Source organism: Vitis riparia, chromosome 18 (genome assembly GCF_004353265.1).
Source record: "Vitis riparia cultivar Riparia Gloire de Montpellier isolate 1030 chromosome 18, EGFV_Vit.rip_1.0, whole genome shotgun sequence".
NCBI classification, from domain to species: Eukaryota; Viridiplantae; Streptophyta; class Magnoliopsida; order Vitales; family Vitaceae; genus Vitis; species Vitis riparia.
The window spans coordinates 4,232,059-4,250,848 of NC_048448.1; the positions used below are offsets into that span (position 1 = coordinate 4,232,059).

General features: G+C 34.8%; 1 protein-coding gene across 6 annotated transcripts; it reads right to left on the bottom strand.

The window, feature by feature from the left end:
• Nucleotides 1-775: 775 nt before the first annotated feature.
• LOC117906543 (uncharacterized ATP-dependent helicase C29A10.10c-like) lies at nucleotides 776-13,654 on the bottom strand. Of its 6 annotated transcripts, XM_034819590.1 has the most exons (11): nucleotides 13,535-13,654; nucleotides 10,369-11,890; nucleotides 9,034-9,222; nucleotides 8,123-8,218; nucleotides 7,864-8,029; nucleotides 7,596-7,725; nucleotides 5,739-7,505; nucleotides 3,395-5,630; nucleotides 3,209-3,274; nucleotides 2,984-3,072; nucleotides 776-1,206 (listed from the first exon to the last, which is right to left on the bottom strand). In XM_034819590.1, the coding sequence occupies exons 2-8, from the start codon at nucleotides 11,756-11,758 to the stop codon at nucleotides 5,202-5,204; spliced, it is 4,167 nt and encodes a 1,388-aa protein (XP_034675481.1). In that variant the 5' UTR covers nucleotides 11,759-11,890; nucleotides 13,535-13,654; the 3' UTR covers nucleotides 776-1,206; nucleotides 2,984-3,072; nucleotides 3,209-3,274; nucleotides 3,395-5,201. The 6 variants fall into 6 exon arrangements, with proteins under 6 accessions (XP_034675481.1, XP_034675480.1, XP_034675484.1 ...); XM_034819589.1 differs by having other exon boundaries at nucleotides 776-3,072; XM_034819593.1 differs by having other exon boundaries at nucleotides 776-3,072; nucleotides 7,864-8,026; nucleotides 13,535-13,653.
• Nucleotides 13,655-18,790: the final 5,136 nt, after the last annotated feature.

The window sequence follows — 18,790 nt, forward strand, 5'->3', positions numbered from 1 at the left end:
ACATACTACATACAGAAGCAGATAAAACATGGGGACATGAAACATGTGCCCATATATGATGATAATTACAATGTGCTCCCCACGGAAAAATGAAGGAATTAGGCAATTAGCATGTCATTGTGTCAGCGTACAACTGTTTTTCCCATTAGTTAAATGTTACTTCAAGCAAGGATTAACTTAGCTTTCTTTTTTTCATTTTTTGTTGCTTTCTCATGTGCAGAGCTGTGCTGTTCGATGAGCTGTTTGGGACAAGTATCCACGTGTTACTACTTCTAACTTACAATTGATTTCCCCAAAACCAGCCAAGTCTTGCAACCCTTACGGTCTGTCTCATCACATGATTAAATCTGAGCTGGGTCAAACTAATAGCCTAATGTTCCTTTCGGCCCACCTTACTTACCTTTTCATGTCAAACCTAGATGGAGGAGCTATGAGAGAAGACGGTCATCACCCTTACCAAATTATAATTTTAATTAATTGCTACACCTATTAATATTATTATTGGTATGTCAAAGCCAGAAACGAGTTACACTGTTCAATCGGAAATTCCACAACACCCGTTCTCCAATCTCAGGCTTGATTGGTCCTCCATTATTGGATGATATATTGGTTATGGAAAGTAATGCCGGAGCGAGATTCTCATTCTAGAATTTTTCCCTAAATGAAATTGGTCCAGATTATCATTGTTAATGGTAATTACTAATTAGTATAACACGATTGTACGTATAGAGGGAAACGCTATACAAAATAGCTCCATCACCCCGAGTATAGATGATTTGAATAATGCAAAATATTTTCAATTATGCACCAGAAATGAGAGTTCTTCAGAAATCATAAACCATAAGGACACGATTATAGTCCTAAAAAATGACCCAACCCCAACCATAAATAAATTGCTACAACCAAGGTCTTGTCAAAAATAAAAGCACGACCTCTTTAAGATCTGGGAAATACCATATAGTAGAGCCGTTCCCGATTATGGGTTTTTTTTTTTTTTTTTTTTTTTTTTTTGCCTTTTGGGGGGATTGAGTCCTCAAATCTCCAAACCCCAACCAAAATAAAATGCTACAACCATGGTTCTGCCGTGCCTCCCACATTATTTAATAACATTATCATAAATTACAGCTTAGAACCCATATAAGCATGAAAAGAATTGAACTTTCAACCCCACCCCATGATAACACTATCTTCTGCCAACGACTTAACCTGCAGGTGGAAAATTAGCATCCATGAGTAAATGTTTTCTATGAAATTATATAAATTCAGAAGGATACAGGATTCAAAAAGTAGAAGTGGGGGAATATTCAGATGACTCTAATATATTCCCCTAATAGAAAATTAAAGTTTCTTGCTCCTCCATGCTAGAAGCCAATTATGATTTTATCATAGCAATACAAATCCACCCGCATGAAATCGCAACTGATGGATAGATATCAGAAGTAGGAGTTGGTCGCTAATATAGACCTCATAATCCCAGCATCATAACCAAACACACGCGCACACATGCAAGCACAATGAAGCTCCACCAAAATAAATATATAAAAGAAAATAAGCAGGAAGACAGGATACACATCTCATTTGGTTATATTCTAATGCTAGAAGAATTGGCAAAGATTTGATTTACATATTCTTCCATAGCTATAGAAACTGTAAAAATGATGTAGAGGCAAATATGAAATATATGTATTTCCTGTATCAAGGAACCCAGTACCTTTTACCTATTTAGAAAAAAAAAATGAGAACTTTAGTAGTTTTAACATACAACCTCGGAAATTTTGGCAAAGATTGGTTAAATGCACTGCTATTGCTATAGAAACTGCAGAAAAGATGTATAGGTAAATATGAAATGCATGAAGTTAGCAATATTTAGAAATCCAGTAGCTGTTTCCTATTAAAAGAAAAATTAGGAATTTAGTAGTTACTACTCACTACACAAAATTAAATTGGGTGTGCTTCACTCATCTTGTCTTCGGCTATCTTTGCCACACCTTGTTCTACAATGTTCTTTATAAAATTTAGGCATCCTGATGAAATGCTAAACAAGTAGAAGGGATTATCACAACTTAAAGAAATGTCCCAATAACAATAAATCTGGAATATGCAGCTCATCTCAAACCCTTTGTGTCCAAATAAGTGGCTTTCACTTAAAGTGAGTCAAAAACAGTTGTTTGGGGTTTGTTTCACTGTCTCTTCAGAAGTTCCCACAAAAATGGACACTGACAAGAAGATAGAATGAAACCAACTCTGTTTAATCCTTCAAATGTAAAAACTAGATGGCAGAAATGGCTAATTCTATAGGCCAAAAAACCCATTGGAGCAAAAAAGATTTTGAGCAATATATATTAATCTTCAATTTCCTTTTTAAGTCTATCAAAATACTGCAAATTCCCTAATTATTTACTTTAATTCCATGGAAACGGTATATGTTTTTTCCTAAATCAAAATACCATTTGCCATTTTCTTATTAATTCTTCACTATTTCCTTGAGCTACAGCCAATTTTCAAGTGTCCGTATTACTATTAGCTTCTGACTTTTCATGAATTCCGACATCTTCTGTAGCAGAGAGAAAAAAAATCAATGCTATTTCAACGCTCAGTTAGTTATTGTCATGTCTAAATATGGATTCTAATAACAATATCACCTAAATCTACTCTCATATTAGTAGTTGGAATTAGAGATTTGCAAGCAAAATCACAAGCAAGCTGCTTATTGTTCTATAGATATGGTTGTGCCAAGCACGTCCAATTCCTAAATCGAGCAAAGGCTATTACAACAGAACCCACACCATGTCCTCCCCCGACACACCCACACCAGGAAAAATAAAGTAAAATAATAAATAAAAAAGAAGCAGCTCTGCGCAATAAAATCTTATTCATGACAGAATTTTCAAGTTCTATTAGATTATGGCCCCCCAAAAACTCATGTAATGAACACTTACACTTGGATGAAAGACAATAATTGAAATTGAGGCAGGGATGGAACCTGTAATCACCAACACAAAGCCGCAGCATAAGTTCCAATGGAGTTCAGGTTGTTCTCAATTGCATTACTGCACATCCTAGTTCTTTAATCTGTTTCAGAATCACCAGATCGCATCAACTTGACAGAAATATCTTATTATGCTAGAATTTATGATAGACTACTCAATTAAGAAAACAACCCAGAAACCAAATGTCAACCTATGTCAGTTAGTTCATGTAGATATACCTTCATCTATACAAGTTGTTCAAGAACTCTCCAAACAGGTTGGCTGCGTCAAATGTCCTCTGATTTCTATTTAAGAAATCAACAGAATATAGAAATAAAATATCAACCTAAATCAAATAGTAACTAACATACAATAGCAGGAGAGCAAGACTGCTAATCTGGTATAGATGGACAAGTCTGTGTTACCATGAGTTCTGGCTAACTTGCCGATCCAAATTCCCACGCAAAATAAGGCTCTGATGGAGAACAAATTGAACTGCCTTACACTCACTTCCTCCTACAGAGCCTGCCTCTGGAATATCCATCCTTCAGTGGAGAATGGATAAATGCAAATGGAAGATCAGGAAGCTGAGAATCCGGAAAGAAATCAATTGAAAAGCAAAGCAATCAGTGAGAGAAACTAGGAACAATGCAAAAAACCATGCTAAGCATAGAATGTACAAAACAAAATATGAACAAAAGTTATATTCACTCATTTCAGCAAAATCAACTATATGAAACAATCTTGCTATCTTTCTTGCTGTTTAAATACTTAGCAGACACATATAGATCACTTTTTAAATAGTTAGCAGACACAGAATAGAGAACTCTTCACTGGACACTAATGCCCTGTTCAGATGCCTCTCTGATCATATCACAAAATACGAAATCATAGAAATACCAACGCCAACCCTCTTTTTCCCATCACAAAAAATAAAAAATAATAAGTCCTCAAACCACATAGTCTTATTCCTCCCTTTTGAAATGACAATCCAACACCCTACTAGTAAAAGCACCAGGCACATTATTCAATAAATTGGATATTAAGATTATAAGCTCAAGCTGACCTTTGCATTAAAAGGGTTCAAATTGGAGAATAATGGAATATAATCAATGTCAAGAAGATGACATACACTAAAATTCAAATGTGACTGACACTGTTAAACTATATAATTGAAAGGAAGCCTAACACAATGATTGTTATCTTTCAGCAAAAAGGGGTAAAAATAAAATTACAAAATATAAAAAAGAATGAGATCATGCATCAGAAAGAATTGTTTCATTCCATAGCTGACGATGTATGTACAAGTTGTCTGACATCCCCAATGCCTCTGGTATTAGATTTTTCTTTTATAGATCCTGTACTCTCCTTCCTTTCTATACAGAATGTTGACTGTAAGTATACCGACTTGTCACAGATTTGGCATTTTATGGCCCATTCCAAAACTGGAAGAAATGAGATTCAGTTAATCCTCCCAGATTTTGAATATCCCTTCAGATGTCAACCTAAGCCTCTGCATATCCCAAGAATGTACATTGCATCTTTTAAATGTGAATTGCTTTACATGAACAAAGTCTATCAGCATTTCAAGATCCAAGGAGTCAGCAGCTATATTGTGTGAGGGAAGCTACAATGTCAGGGGCATAACTGGGAAGCTCTCACCAACTCCTACTCAATCAAAGCCTTAACGCAATGTCGAATTGAGGAGGGTACTCACAGGGCAAAAGTTGCAGCTCACATATCCAAGCAGGCAGAATGCTGGTCAACCCACACATTGAACCCTTTAATTATTTGTAATTGGACATGCAGTAAACCCGGTGCAGATCCATGTATAAAAAGTCAAGCCAGGAGACTGCCATGTCAGGAGATCTAATAAAAAATTTTCTTTTTGAAGCATGTAAGCTAGAGGATTAGGCACATGGTTCTGCACAACCTTCCCAAATGCATACAGAACCAATCCAACCAAAATTTATCTTCAGTAAAAGCAACCAACCTTGGCCACTGTCTCTTCAGGTCCTCTTTTCCCTGATCTTTTCAACTAATGAAAAGTATCCTGCATAAGCCAACAGGAACTTGTTCCAAATTAACTGTGTTCCATTCACAAGATCAGCAAAAGGAGCTAATGCTTCAAGAGCTTTCGGCACTGGGAGCAAGCATCAGAAAAGAAAAATAAATTATGCCTGAAGCTCCCCTAAGGCACCAAGAGAATTTGCAGACAACAAAAGCCAACTGCTATGAATCTCTCTTTGCTACAACCCCAGCAGAACTTTGCTTCTTTTGAATGCCATACTGCCAAGCATCCCGGGATTTATCAGCTGACTGATCAAAGTCATCCAAGGAATTCTCCATTGTTGGCTTTAAGGGCCGATAATTCCCATTCCTAGAAATTAATGATGCATTCGACTTCTCATCATCTTCTGACGGAGTTCCTGACTTGGACTCCACGTGCATATCCAACTGCCTATGTCTTGGCCCAGCAGACCTCAAACCCCTCATATTAGAGGAAACCTTACCTGATAATGGGCCATAAGTAGGTCCCTTTGGTACAAGAAACTCCTTGGGAAGAGAGTCCATATCCAAATAGCAACTCCTGGCTCTGGCATCAGAAATCAATGCTGCCCAGTCATCAGACTGCATCAGCGCATTAGCATTCCCCATAACCTGATAAACAACAAAACATGAAAATGATAACCAAAACTTTAGATCGTGTGTGCATGCAGTAACCTGCATGTGTACTAATGAGGCCATAAAAAGGGAACAAAGCCATACCCATAGTGCCCTTCTTGCACGAGTGAGAGCAACATTCATTCGGCGTATATCAGCTACAAAGCCCACCCCGTGACTAGAGGCACGGACACAGGACATAATAATGACATCACGTTCCTGCCCTTGGAAAGCATCAACAGTATTGATATACAAATCCTTCCCTTCTTCAGAACTTAAAACATCATCAAATTCCCGTTGTAGGCATTTCAGCTGCAGCTTGTATGGTGTGATTATGCCAACAGAAATTTTTCCCATACCCAAAGACTTCAAAGTTTTCTGGAGATGCTCATACAAACGGAGACATATTTGTGCTTCATGTATGTTCTGATAGGAGACAGATCCACCTCTGTGTGACTCCCGTCCATGTGTAATATCATAGAACACATAAGGTCTAAGTAAAGGATCCTTGTAGTATGCCTCATCAGGTAAATTAGTAACACTTTCACTGTCAGTAAGACGTCCTTGGTAAAAGTACCTTGATGGGAAATCCCGAATATGAGGGTGCATCCTGTACTGCACAGATAACAACATTGTCGGGCAGCCTGCTTGCTGGAACCTTTCAAAGAGGCTTCTACTGTATAACAATGTTCCAGCGGCTTTGCTGATTACTGTTGCAGGCAGCTGCTGAGGATCCCCAACAAGAACACAACGTGCTGCACCAAGAGAAAGGGGAGGTAGAACTGCTACTTCACTGGCTTGAGCGGCCTCATCAATAACAACCATATCAAAGCCATGAGTAAGCCTAGAAAACAATTTACGGCCGCTGCTTGAGACAGTAGTGAAAACAATCTCAGCCTCATTGGCAAAACTTGCTTCAAGATTTGCACGGGCTTCTTCCAAATTGAAATTGCTTCCAGAACGGAACCTGCTTTCTAAAATGACCAGGCGGTTCATTTCAACCAGAATCTTATCCCTGCTTTCAACCACTGCTGCAAGGTTTTGAAGCAATGTGTCTCGGTTTTGGTCTCGAGCCACAAGAACATCAGGGTCAACTCCAACAGACCCCTGCGAACGAACAGCAGCTGCTGCAGCATTGAGCTCTCTTTGAAGACAAAGCATCTGCTGAGCCAACTGTGCATCACGAACTTTTAACTGGTGCATCCATCCAAGAATTTCATCACGGTTCTTAACCAAAAGCTGCTCAGTTCTACGCTCAACAGAAACTGCCTGAGCAGCCCGTGTTTGTGAATCAACTCCAACTCGGGCCACATCAGGACGATAAACTTTCATCTCACCATCAATAAATCCACGATCAAGAACACGTGCCAGCAGCTCATCAGTTGCAGCATTAGAGGGAGCACAAACAAGCATTCTAGGTTTTGGGCAAAGTTTTGGAAGAGTGCGGAAGAGGTTTTGATCCATGCTCTGGAGAACTTCATCAATGGATCCCATAGAGACATTGTCAGAAGTGCTCTCATTAGTTTGCTTATAACTTTCAGGTGCTACTTTCTTAAGCAGAGCAGTGTAGTAGTGCTGATACTGAACAAGATGGATGACATTTAGCATTCCCCAGACTGTGTGTGTCTTGCCTGTCCCTGGAGGCCCTTGAACTAGAGTAAATGGCCATGGGTCTTGCCTCTTTGTCACCCCACTACTTGTGCCAGCAGCCGTATGCATGGCAGCCCATTGAATTGCTGCTAGCTGGGGACCATTGAAGGTTTTGTGTAAATATTCAACAAAGTTCGGTGTGAAGCATTCAGGCATGGCAGGGGGCTGCTCTTCATATTTTGGGAAGTGTTCTGGACTTGGATGAAGGATAGCAGTTTGCATCTGCCAAAAGAGAATATCCAGTAAAATGTGCACATGCAAACGGTATGGACTTAAAAATTGCAAAGAAGTTTTTGGTTGAAAAAATGTCACCTGTAAATTGAGACGACGAAATGCATGAAGAGCAATGTACTCCCGCTGGGTGGTTGCAAGAGAACCAAGCACTGTTAAATACCAGATACCCTTGGGATGAAGTTTCCTTAGAATATGATCATCAACCTTGCTGGAATTAAAGGAGAAAAGAAAGTTGTTATGACTATTGGATAGAAGAGTAAAATTGACAAATAAAAGAAACAAGTTCATAATGACAGAACATTCAAAATAACCATCCAAGAAGAGAGAAACTGGTAATCCATGTAACCTGTTAGAATCATATGAATCCCCAACATAAAAATGGAGGATTGCACCCACAGGATCACGAGTGTCAATTGGATTGTGTCGTCTGACAGTACCAGCCACACGTCCACTGATCTCCGCCTCTTCATCATCTTCAATTGAAGATGTGTTATTCCTCTTGGATCTAACTGCTTAACATCATTTTGATATTTGTCACTTAAACTGAAAACAAATACATATATACTGGAAACCCAGACAAGCTAAAATTAGTTCTATTATCAAACCTGATCCAGGCCTGGGAGCCGAAAGAATTGCAACATCACCCTCTTTAAATGTCCACTTGCATTCATTTGCTGGAAGGACTATCACATCATACCATCCTAAGGCAATAAACAAAGAAAAAAACCTTAATACAAGAAAAATAGAAAAAAGAACCAGGATACCCTAGGAGGAATCTTTCAACAAAAATTTAATACAACAAGATTCCGATAACAAGGCAAAATCCATAGCCATAAAACTATGTTCCAAAACATATATTCACTAAGTTTCCAGGAATGCAACAAATCTCATTGATTATATCCAACTGTAAACTAAAACATATTACATGTAAATAACAGTCCAACATGATTTGTTTGTAGTCATTTATAGAGTTGCTTATGATACCAGCCAACCAAATTTAAGTTTGCAGCCTGTTCATGGAAGTGCAATTTGAAGCTTAGTAGCATATGTCCTGGAAAAGGAATATACACAGCTACAGAACTGAAACCTCAAGACGTTACTTTCATAAGAATGAAAGCAGTAGCAGCATTGCCAGATTGCAATTTCAGCATAAATAAATTAGGCTCCGTTTGGATACACTTCCATTTTTTTGTTTTAAAAAATGAGAAACTTCTATGTAAAACCTTATAAAAAAAAGTATAAACTTACCATATCTCCTTCAAAATTACTTTCAAAATTTTTAAAATTTGAGGTAGTTAATTTTTTTTTTAAAACCTCAAAATTTCATCAATTTTTAAATTTATTATATTTTCAATGAAAACCTCTAAGAGTTCTTTCATTTCATGTAATAGTTACTACTACTATTTTTTGTTTTTAAAAACAAAAAAATAGGAACTACATCCAAACAGACACTCAATTATTTAATTACCAACTTTCAACAATAAACTAAAATAAATCCAGTGTTTTGGAGGGGTACCTCTTTCTCGCCTTTCAATGCTTTTTATCCGGACCATTGCATGTAGATCTCTTGAAACTGTTTCAGTTAACTCCTCCCAGGTGCTATAGAGTTGTGCTCGGCATTCCTCAAAAAGCAAAGGCTCAAACACTCTAATATATTCTTCTACAGATTCAAACCGACCAGGAACACATTGGAGCTCAGTCTCCTCTGATGCACAAAAATAATAATTGTTATATACAGGCAACAAAAGGACCAGAAACAAGGAATGCTCTTCAAAAAGGAGGGCCAAAGCAGAAAGCAATAGAACAGTTAACAAATATGAATGGAACCTGGCAGCAAACCCCACACTATCATTATCAAGGTTTATGACAAAAGTATTATTAATGAAATATTTGGTTACATGTAAAAAGGGAAATTCCCCAAACCTGCGCCAAATTCATATACACATTACAAAACATCAGTAGAAACTTTTATTTGCATACACAAGTAATGAAATATCCTCAGACGTCTCATTTCAGAAAAAATCGGTCAAATACTAATAAAATCAATTTCATAAAATAATGAATTAAATATAACTCTATTTTTTCCTTATATTACATTAGCTTGAGAGATCCCTGAACACAAAATTCATGATTATGGCTCAATTACTCTAAATTCTCAGTATGCCATATATAAATTCTTCCATCCAACAGGCTCTCCAGATGGTTGGACGCCCACCACATGAAGCTGTAGGAACCCCCTCCGCTATGCGTGGGCCTGAGCAATACAAACATCAGCTTTTACTCATTTCAAAAAACTTATACAACGCATCCTAGTTCACCGACAAATCCATATTACCAACAATAGAGAAGTAAAATAGCAAAGGTTGGATTTGGACAAATGGCAAACAAATGTACAGTTCCAGAAATACTTCATTCTAACAAGCTGAATTATTTAATAACAAAGTATAAACAATCAATTTGATTCCACCTCTCAAGAAAAACATGATTCAGAAACATTGAAATATCATAAGATAATACAGCAACATTTAGAACAAATCTACCAATATCTGATTTCCATTTCTTAAAATTCCAATAGCCAAAATTTTCAGCACAGAATCCAAACTTTTGTCATTAGCAGAAGCCTGATAGTCAAGGGAGGACAGAAGTGGAAAGAAATTGAGATCAAACAACCACAAAGTCAATAATCCTCATGGAAATTGAGATCAAAAGTTTCAATAACCCACATTAAATAAAATACTGAAACTAATGCGCATGCAACAACCAATGGAAGAAAAAAATATCCACGTTCAATGAAACCATGAACCATTCACCATAAACCATTAACCAGCTGTATTATAAAATAATCCCATACCTGGGTGATGCCAAAACTTTTCATTTGTCACCTCCCGTATAAGGCGTTCCACTGAAGTATCTTGATATTGTGAGCTCACTGTAGTTTGCATTTTGGCAGGAGGATGTTTCTTGTTTACCAATTTTGATTCACTTTGATTGATCATAGATGGCTTCCTGCCAGAAAACTGTGAATTCTTAAATTGCCTTGAATCTGTGGGCTTCCATGAACTCTGTCTTGGAATTGTTGGTGGGTGCACCTCTGCAGAAATATCATTAGCACTATTTAGCCTCCTAGGTCTACCTAGAAGTCCAGAATTCATATCATTGTTACTTTCAGATTTAGGTTCATTAGATTCTACAAGATTTCCTCCTCCTCCTTCATTAGATGATAAATCCACTTGTTTCTGATCTTTAATCATGGAATGATTCTGCTTTTCTCCAATGCGTTCAGCAGGTGGAGGAACAGAACGAATTTCTTTAACAATTCGTGTTGTAATAGGTGCTGGAAAGTTTTGTCTTCTTGGAGTGGAAGTTTTCATAGGGCCAGCTTGCTTGACATCTTCCAAATTAAGAAACACAGTCTGCCTGGTTCTTTTTTTCCCAAGCATCGCTTCTTTGTGTAGGTCAAGCTTATGCTTTTTTCCAGGATTATTTGCACATTTCACAGCAAAGCTTGCTTCAACTCCCTTAACTTCTTTCAGTTTTGGTACTAAACCAGGTTCTTCCTGACCATCCATGGGACCCACATCACCTTTACCATTGCCTTCTGAATTTCTGCTACTGTTACTTCTCTGATCATGTGTGTCTGGATCCAACGTTACAGAGGCATGACTATTATTTTCCTCCTTGGTACTTTCAAAAACTTTTATATCACAAGAAAGTGTCTCTGCAGCCACACTAGAAGCATGGTAATCCATCTGCTCAGACATTGCTTGAGCTTTACCAGATCCACTAACTGACTGCTCTTGCATACTACTGCTTCCATATACATTAGCTGAGCTTTCATCATCAGACCATTCCCCTTCTTCTCTTTCAACAGCTTGAGCATCTGCAGGACTCGAAACTAGCTGCGGTCCTGCATTTGTTTCATCGCCATTACCGGCATTAGATGATGAGGCAAACTTTGAATTCTGATTCCCAGCCCTCTTTTGTTCAACAGGCTCTTCAGAGACATTAGCTCCTCTAGGCCGAACAAAAGGCTGAAAGCCCGAAACGGAAGATGCATGTGTAAAAGCATGGTTATTTAGGATTCGTTGAGGACCTGATGATGTAGAAAACAAGTCAGGAGTATGGGAATTTAAGGAAGGAAGTGCCTTCTGAGGCTGGAAGCTAAAGACACCATCATTCTCTTCTTCATCTTCTGCAGGGGGTTCATTAAGGTCAAATAGTGGTCTTCCTCGAGAACCCATCTCATATATAAATGCATACAAATGGAAAAGGATATCCAAACAGGTAGTACTGACACACTTTGGGCTTCAATTTTAGTAGAAAATGCACATGACATGCCAACAGTGAAGACGAACAGCAAACAACCCTTAGACCTGTGTATTAATAAAAAAAATTGTGAAAAAACTGATCATGGTTTCTTCAAATCAAGTTCATCAAATTCATATATAACAAATTCTAAAGGGAAGGAAATCATGGCAAAATGCATATATAGATGCAAATAAAGCAAATATTGAAACCTGAATTTAAAAAACAAACCAATACCAACGCAAGGAAATTTTAACCAGGATGTGGGAACAAACCTTCCATTTGGAAATAACAACCGATAAGAACTGAAAAGTTTCAAACGGCAGAACCAGAATCAAACCCCAACCCCACCCTTTTAACCCTGGAAAACAATAAATATGTGCACAACCTCCAATTATATATTCTCACAGATGTGAAAATATATAAAACTTGAAAAATAAATATTTCAATAACAACTTGAAATTGCTGCTACATTTACAAATCATCATACACAGATAAGTCCAGTGCAATGACACAGGACTGATAAGAGTCTCAAAATTCGAAGAAGGCCATGTAAATTTCTGCAGACAGAGCTAATGCACACTCAAACGGGGCATTTAAAATGCATAATAGAACATTACCAGAGTAGAAAAAGTGCTAAGCGCTAATCATGTACACAGAGAATACACAAGGCACATACCAGAAGAAGGGGAAAAAAAACAAAGAAAAACAGAAGGCTTGTTCACAGCCTAAGCAACCGCCATACTGTCAATCAAATCAAAGAAAAGGCAGTTTCTCACCAATCCTAAGAAACACCTGGACCTTACAAACAAAGTGTAGCATAAGTTTAGATGTTCAGAGTCTTCAGACATGACCGCAAGGAAAATTCAGATAGGGCAGTGAAAAGTCTATTTCAAAGAGTGTTTTCAAATACATAATTGAATAGGTTCAATTAACAGCTATGTCATTACTGTGAGAAACCTAAAACACATGAATGCCCCTATACTTCAAAAAACAGTAAATAACACAAACATTAGATGTAATAGAATTTAATATGCATAAATACATGGACATACACACACATGTGTGTGTGAAACACATTCAAGAATCATAAAATTGGATTTACAATGTAGATACATAGTTCAAGAATCATGGGCACCAAAGTAGCAAACTAAACACAAAGCTTAAAACCCTAATGCAAAATTAAGGGTAAACAACCAGAATCCATGCATCATCCAAAAGCAAATCAACACCATGTTCTAAGTCAAATTTCAGATAAAGACCACAAAGGAAAACCAAGAAACCACCATCCAACAAATCAGTACAGATCCAAACCCTAAATCCCCCAAATAAACCAATCCCAATCACAATCTTCACCCACTGACCCATATGCAATATAGCATTTTTTTTTCTAGGGTTTCAAGAATCATACACTCCAAACCAATAAAAGAGCGCAACCATTCTATCCACAAAACCTATAATCCCAATAAATCAATATTCATCACATAAAACCACAGACAGATCGAACCCAGTCCTGAGATTATACAGCATCATGTATCAACATAATAATGTGTTGAGAAACAGTCAAAACATGTTTTAAGTGTTTTTGATCTATCTTTTTTGCTCCTAATCTTCTGTATTCCCACAATCCTAAACCTTTTCTTGCCATAAATTAAGCCAAAAATAATTGAAAAAAAATTAGAATATTCTGAAGTGGGAAAAGAGAATTTTACCTCTCGGGACCTCATTGAATCTAGAGAGAGGAAGAGGAGATGGAGAGAGAACACAAGAAGGATGCAAATATGAGAGAAAGAGGGTGTGGTAGCGGGTTTATATAGGAAATATCGAACCCAACCCGCCGGCCGGACTTTTCTCCGTCAGCCGTTAAATAATTCCCGGCCAATTGGTTATTTTGGAATTTTATAATAAATTTATCCTTTTAAAGAAATAAACATTACTTTATTTACCAGAAACTCCTTTTCTTGTTTAGTTATTTGCAAGCCATGTCCTCTTAGAGGTTTGAATTTACGAAACAGCCTAAGAGATCAGAGCGTAACGATAACGATGGAGGGTAATCTTGCCTTTTCAGTAAACTTCAGATTAGGCTAATCCGTAGAATTATGACAAGGTGTAGGAACTCACACGTATCCCTGTCTGCACCACCATCTCTGATCGTCCATCAGACCTCCAGACTCGATCGAGTGGAGCCCAGCACATTCCACATGCAACATGCAACATTTTCTGCCATTATGATTAGATTTGTGCAGTGTTTAGGCTTTAATGCGACACGTAATATGTAAGGAGCACTTGCCATTTTGATGATTTCCTAGGGCAATACTGTCTTTTCCAAGTGAAATAACCACAATCCCACGTGCGACTAAGGCGCATGCAGGCACAGTCCTATCATATCACAACAGAGTGTTTTTGATCATGTGCGATGCTCGCTTCAGATATTTACACATCAGGCCACTTGTAATAGGAGCGTGACTGTCACTCTCTGTGTTGGGCCGTGGAAAATGGTACGCTGCGCAAAATAGCAAAAATATTTTATTTAGTATTTTGCTTTCTTCTTAGATCCTTTGTTCAATCACCAATCATGACTCCATGGAACAGAAACACATAAAAAAAAAAAAATTTAATAAACAAAAAGAAAAAAAGACATGCCCTCCATCGGAGTCACCATTTTTCACCTCAAAGTCCATTACACTCCTCTTTTTCCCTCTTCTTAGGTAGTTAAAATATTAATAAATTTTCATATTTAGATTTTGATAGGAGAAATTTGGCTCAGTATATTGCTTTTATAAATATATTTGCTTTACATTTTTCCCAAAAAATAAATAAATAAAGAAAATAACTCCCTAAGATTTTGTTACAGTTTCTAATTGAATAAGAAAAGTACAAGTCCATATTTACACGTGTGATATTTATTTATTTTTAGGTTTTTGATGAAGTGGGGAATATGGATAGGAGCATGTGAATTGGTCAAAAGTGAAGAAGATGGATATAAGGGTATTTCGGTCACTTTATAACCAATTCCTAAACGTACGGTGGTGCATGGAAAGTTGGGAAGCTTTTAAAGTAAATGAGGATTAGTTTGTAAGTTTCGGGAGATTCGGTTGGGGGATTAATCAGGGTTAAGTTAACCGCGGCTAAAGAGGTCAGAGATGACATTGGTGCCACTGGTGCGTGACTAAACTACCATTTATGGTTTGTTGGTGACACTCTGGTTGGTAAAGCATTTATTAAATTTAAATCCCATACGCCCCATTCTCAAATGGTGAAACACTGAAACCCCTCCTTACCCATACAAATATAAAGGTTGTGAAACCCTAGCCAGTAGCCACCGCCAACCATTCTAGGGTATGGGCCTGTGGCCGACTTCAATTTCTCCCACTCAACACCTTCTATATTTTTCACCGGACCCAACTTGTGGGCCCTAAAGATCATTTCATTGTCATCACCATTACAAGTGTTTATATAATGGTAAAACTATCTTTATAAACGTATATAATCAAAGGCGGCCCCTCATGAGCCATGACATGTAGCTTTCCTCAAGCCTGATCACCGCACTAGGAAAGTATGCGTGGAACATTTAAAATGACCAATAGGAACAGCCAGTTAGCAACGATGAACTCAACAGGCGGGCGTTGAATTTGACTCACTATGTTGTTACCCATTTTTCAAAGCACGAAAATAGGTGCAAAACCAAGGGTCTACTTCTCGACCATTATTTATCGGATCAAAAAACCTTATTTACTGTGTTATAATTATCGTTGACCCAACCCCATGTCGTATTGCGCAGAAAATTGAGAGGAAATTCGTATTGTGCAGAAAAGTGAAAGGAAATTCCACCATTAATTTATGTGTCCCTTTACAGTTTTTCTGATTTTGAACAGTCATCATTCCCTACAAATTACTTAGACTTATTTTTTTATGAAAATATTGGTAATTAAGGATATATCAATACTTTAATTTTACTAATATATTGAAGTTATTATAATTCGTGATTACGAATATATCGAAATTATCGTGATTCATGACGAATTAATTAGAATTGTTATTAATGAAAATATTGGTAATTGCATATCTATCAATATTTTGATTTTATAAATATATCGGATATACATAAATTGTTTTGATTTTACAAATATATCGGATATACATAAATTGTTAGTGACCTAAAAAAATATTAAGAAAAACTTTTAAAAAATTATATAAAAAGTATAAATATAATTTAAAGTTATTTTATAAAAAATAAATGAATTTATATAATTTATTATATTTGATATTAATATTATTTACGTCGAATAAAAAAATATAAATTTTATAAACATACATTTATTATTATTTAGCATTATATGTTATTTTATAATAATATTATAATAACATGTCTAATTTTTAAATATATTTAATGTTAAAATTATAATTCATTTTAATTTAAATATATTCAATGATATTAAATAAATATCAATACATGTATATTTTTTTAATTTTATATTTTTTATATTTAATAAATATGTAGATTATATAAAAAAAAGCATATTAAGAAAATTATAATTAAATGTAAAAATAAAATAATTAGATTTAATTTATTTAATAATCAAACAAAAATTAAAAAATCGATTAAATATAAAAAATATCAATTGATTGATAAATCTTTCCGAATTTGATATCAATATCTACAAATATATCCAATATATAACAATATTTTAAACTTTATCCTCACTAACCTTTCTTTACATTAGATAATGTGTGAATACGAAGGGATTATTTTTTTATAAAATTATTTTCTTATTATTAATGTTTATAAATCATTGTACTTATATCTTTTTCATACTTTTTTTTCTTTTTTTAATGAAACCACTATCTTAATTATAACTCTCATTTTTATCTTTTTATTAAAAAAAAATTTGACTAATTCAATCTATTGTAATTACTTTAGAGAGGGGTGAATAGGTAATGATTTCTTTTTTAAAATTTAAATTATATGAATGTAATAGATAATTATAAACAAATATATAATAAAACAATTGCATATAAAGTAAAAGAGTAGAGAATAGATAATGCAAATACAAGATTTTATAGTAGTTTGATGCAACCCACCTATATCCACTCTCTTCTAACTTCAATTATAAACTTGAGGTTCTATTAATTCAATGCTTTCAACATAAGCTTTCAAACAATACAATTGGATTATGGTTCCAATCAATCCTCTTAGACATTTGGCTCAAAACACTTTTTACAATCCTCAAAAGATACCCTACTATTGAACAACCCCTCAAGATACCCCAAACTTAAGAATCCTTTATTTTTATATCAAGATACCCTACTATATTTTTTTTTATATCAATTTACAAAAAATTTCATAAAATCCCAATATAAAACTTTAGGATCAAATGATACAAGAAAATTATGATTGAATTGTGCACTAATGATATGTAAGTTTTAGAATAATGGTGCATTAAAAAACGTTATTCCAATGCTCGAATATATTTTTAAAAAAAATTAGGAATGTTAAGTTTTTTTAAACAATGAGGATGAAAATTTTTTTATAAAGGAAAACAAATCAAACTGGTCGTTGGGGGTTCGACCAGTTGAGTTGGGGGTCGATCGGTTGACTAACTGTTAACATTTAATGTTTGATAGGTGACCGTTGAACCCTGACCGCCCCTTGACCGGACTTTAATCGATTAAGGCTCAACCTTGACCGATTGAACAACCATTTTAAATATTTTTTTTTTTAAAAAAAAAGGGTTTTTGCACCCTTTGACTAATTAAACTAAATAGGTCAACCAGTTCCTCATCCAATTGAGTTATTTTTTGCTCAACAACCATTATTTTCATTTGAAAACCCTTTAAACAAAAATGGAAAACATTAAATATAAGGTTTTAGTTGAAAATATGAAATCATCAAATTTTAAATGATTTAAAATAAAATTACTTTTGGATAATTTTGGTCATAAATTAATAATGTGATGCATAAAAAACCTAGTGCACCAACAATCTTACAAAGAGATCTTATGAAGTTTAAGTCTTGAAAAACGTTTCTCTTTGAGGTTTTTTTCTTATTGAATGATCCTTGGCTTGATTTTGTATTTATGACTGTCACTTTAGAAATATTTTTACCTAATCACATTTGAAATATAATAATTAGTTTAAAACATTATTTTGTTATCATCAAAACCAAATTTAATTAAAACTTGGTTCCACAGTTTTCAATACTTAATTCATTTTCTATTATATAAATTTTTTAATTTTTATAGCATCCATATTAATGGTTTTCCTTTAAATTTATTTTTTATTAGGGTATTTTATTTAATCGATAATTTGTTCATTTGTTAATTAGATGCAACTTACTTTTTTAAGTCTTATTCATTTTAAAACAAATTTGAACTTTATCAAATTCAAATTTAGGTTATTTGGAGTCCTAAAATTTAGGACAAGTATGTATGGTAAAGTTTTTTGAATGACTAATAATTTCTATGTCTAAATTGGTAATTGATTTAAAAAATGTATATTTGAAATGTTTTAAAATTATGAAACTCTTCATGATTAAACAAAAAAAAAGGTTTTAATATATATATATATATATATATATATATATATATATATATATATAATTTTAAAAGGTGTGAGTGCGGATTTTATGAATTCTAAAAAATTATAGGTTTTTTTTAAAAAAAAAAAATCGATAACTTTTTTTTTTTAAAAGTAATTTTTTATTATAACAAATATCAAGTATCCTATCATGGAACTTTTATTGTACATGTAAAATTATGTACCATTTTCTCAAATTCAATGAAGAAACCATTTATAATTTTTTACGTAGTTTTTTCATGTACAATTTTGAAATAAGTAATAAAATATTAATTTAGTTTTTGATTAAAAAATTACCTATTCACCCACGTAATGATTCCATCACAATTAGACAAATTTTATTTCACTTTCTACTATGGTTCTAAACATCAATTTATTTGGAATGGTTTCTA

Excerpts from the sequence above, each read along its gene's own strand:
- LOC117906543 (XM_034819592.1), bottom strand. The coding sequence starts at position 11,758 with ATGGGTTCTCGAGGAAGACCACTATTTGACCTTAATGAACCCCCTGCA. Across the intron at positions 8,219-9,033 it reads CATTGAAAGGCGAGAAAGAG|GATGGTATGATGTGATAGTC; the intron begins GTACCCCTCCAA and ends TTATTGCCTTAG. Across the intron at positions 7,506-7,595 it reads TTCGTCGTCTCAATTTACAG|ATGCAAACTGCTATCCTTCA; the intron begins GTGACATTTTTT and ends CTCTTTTGGCAG.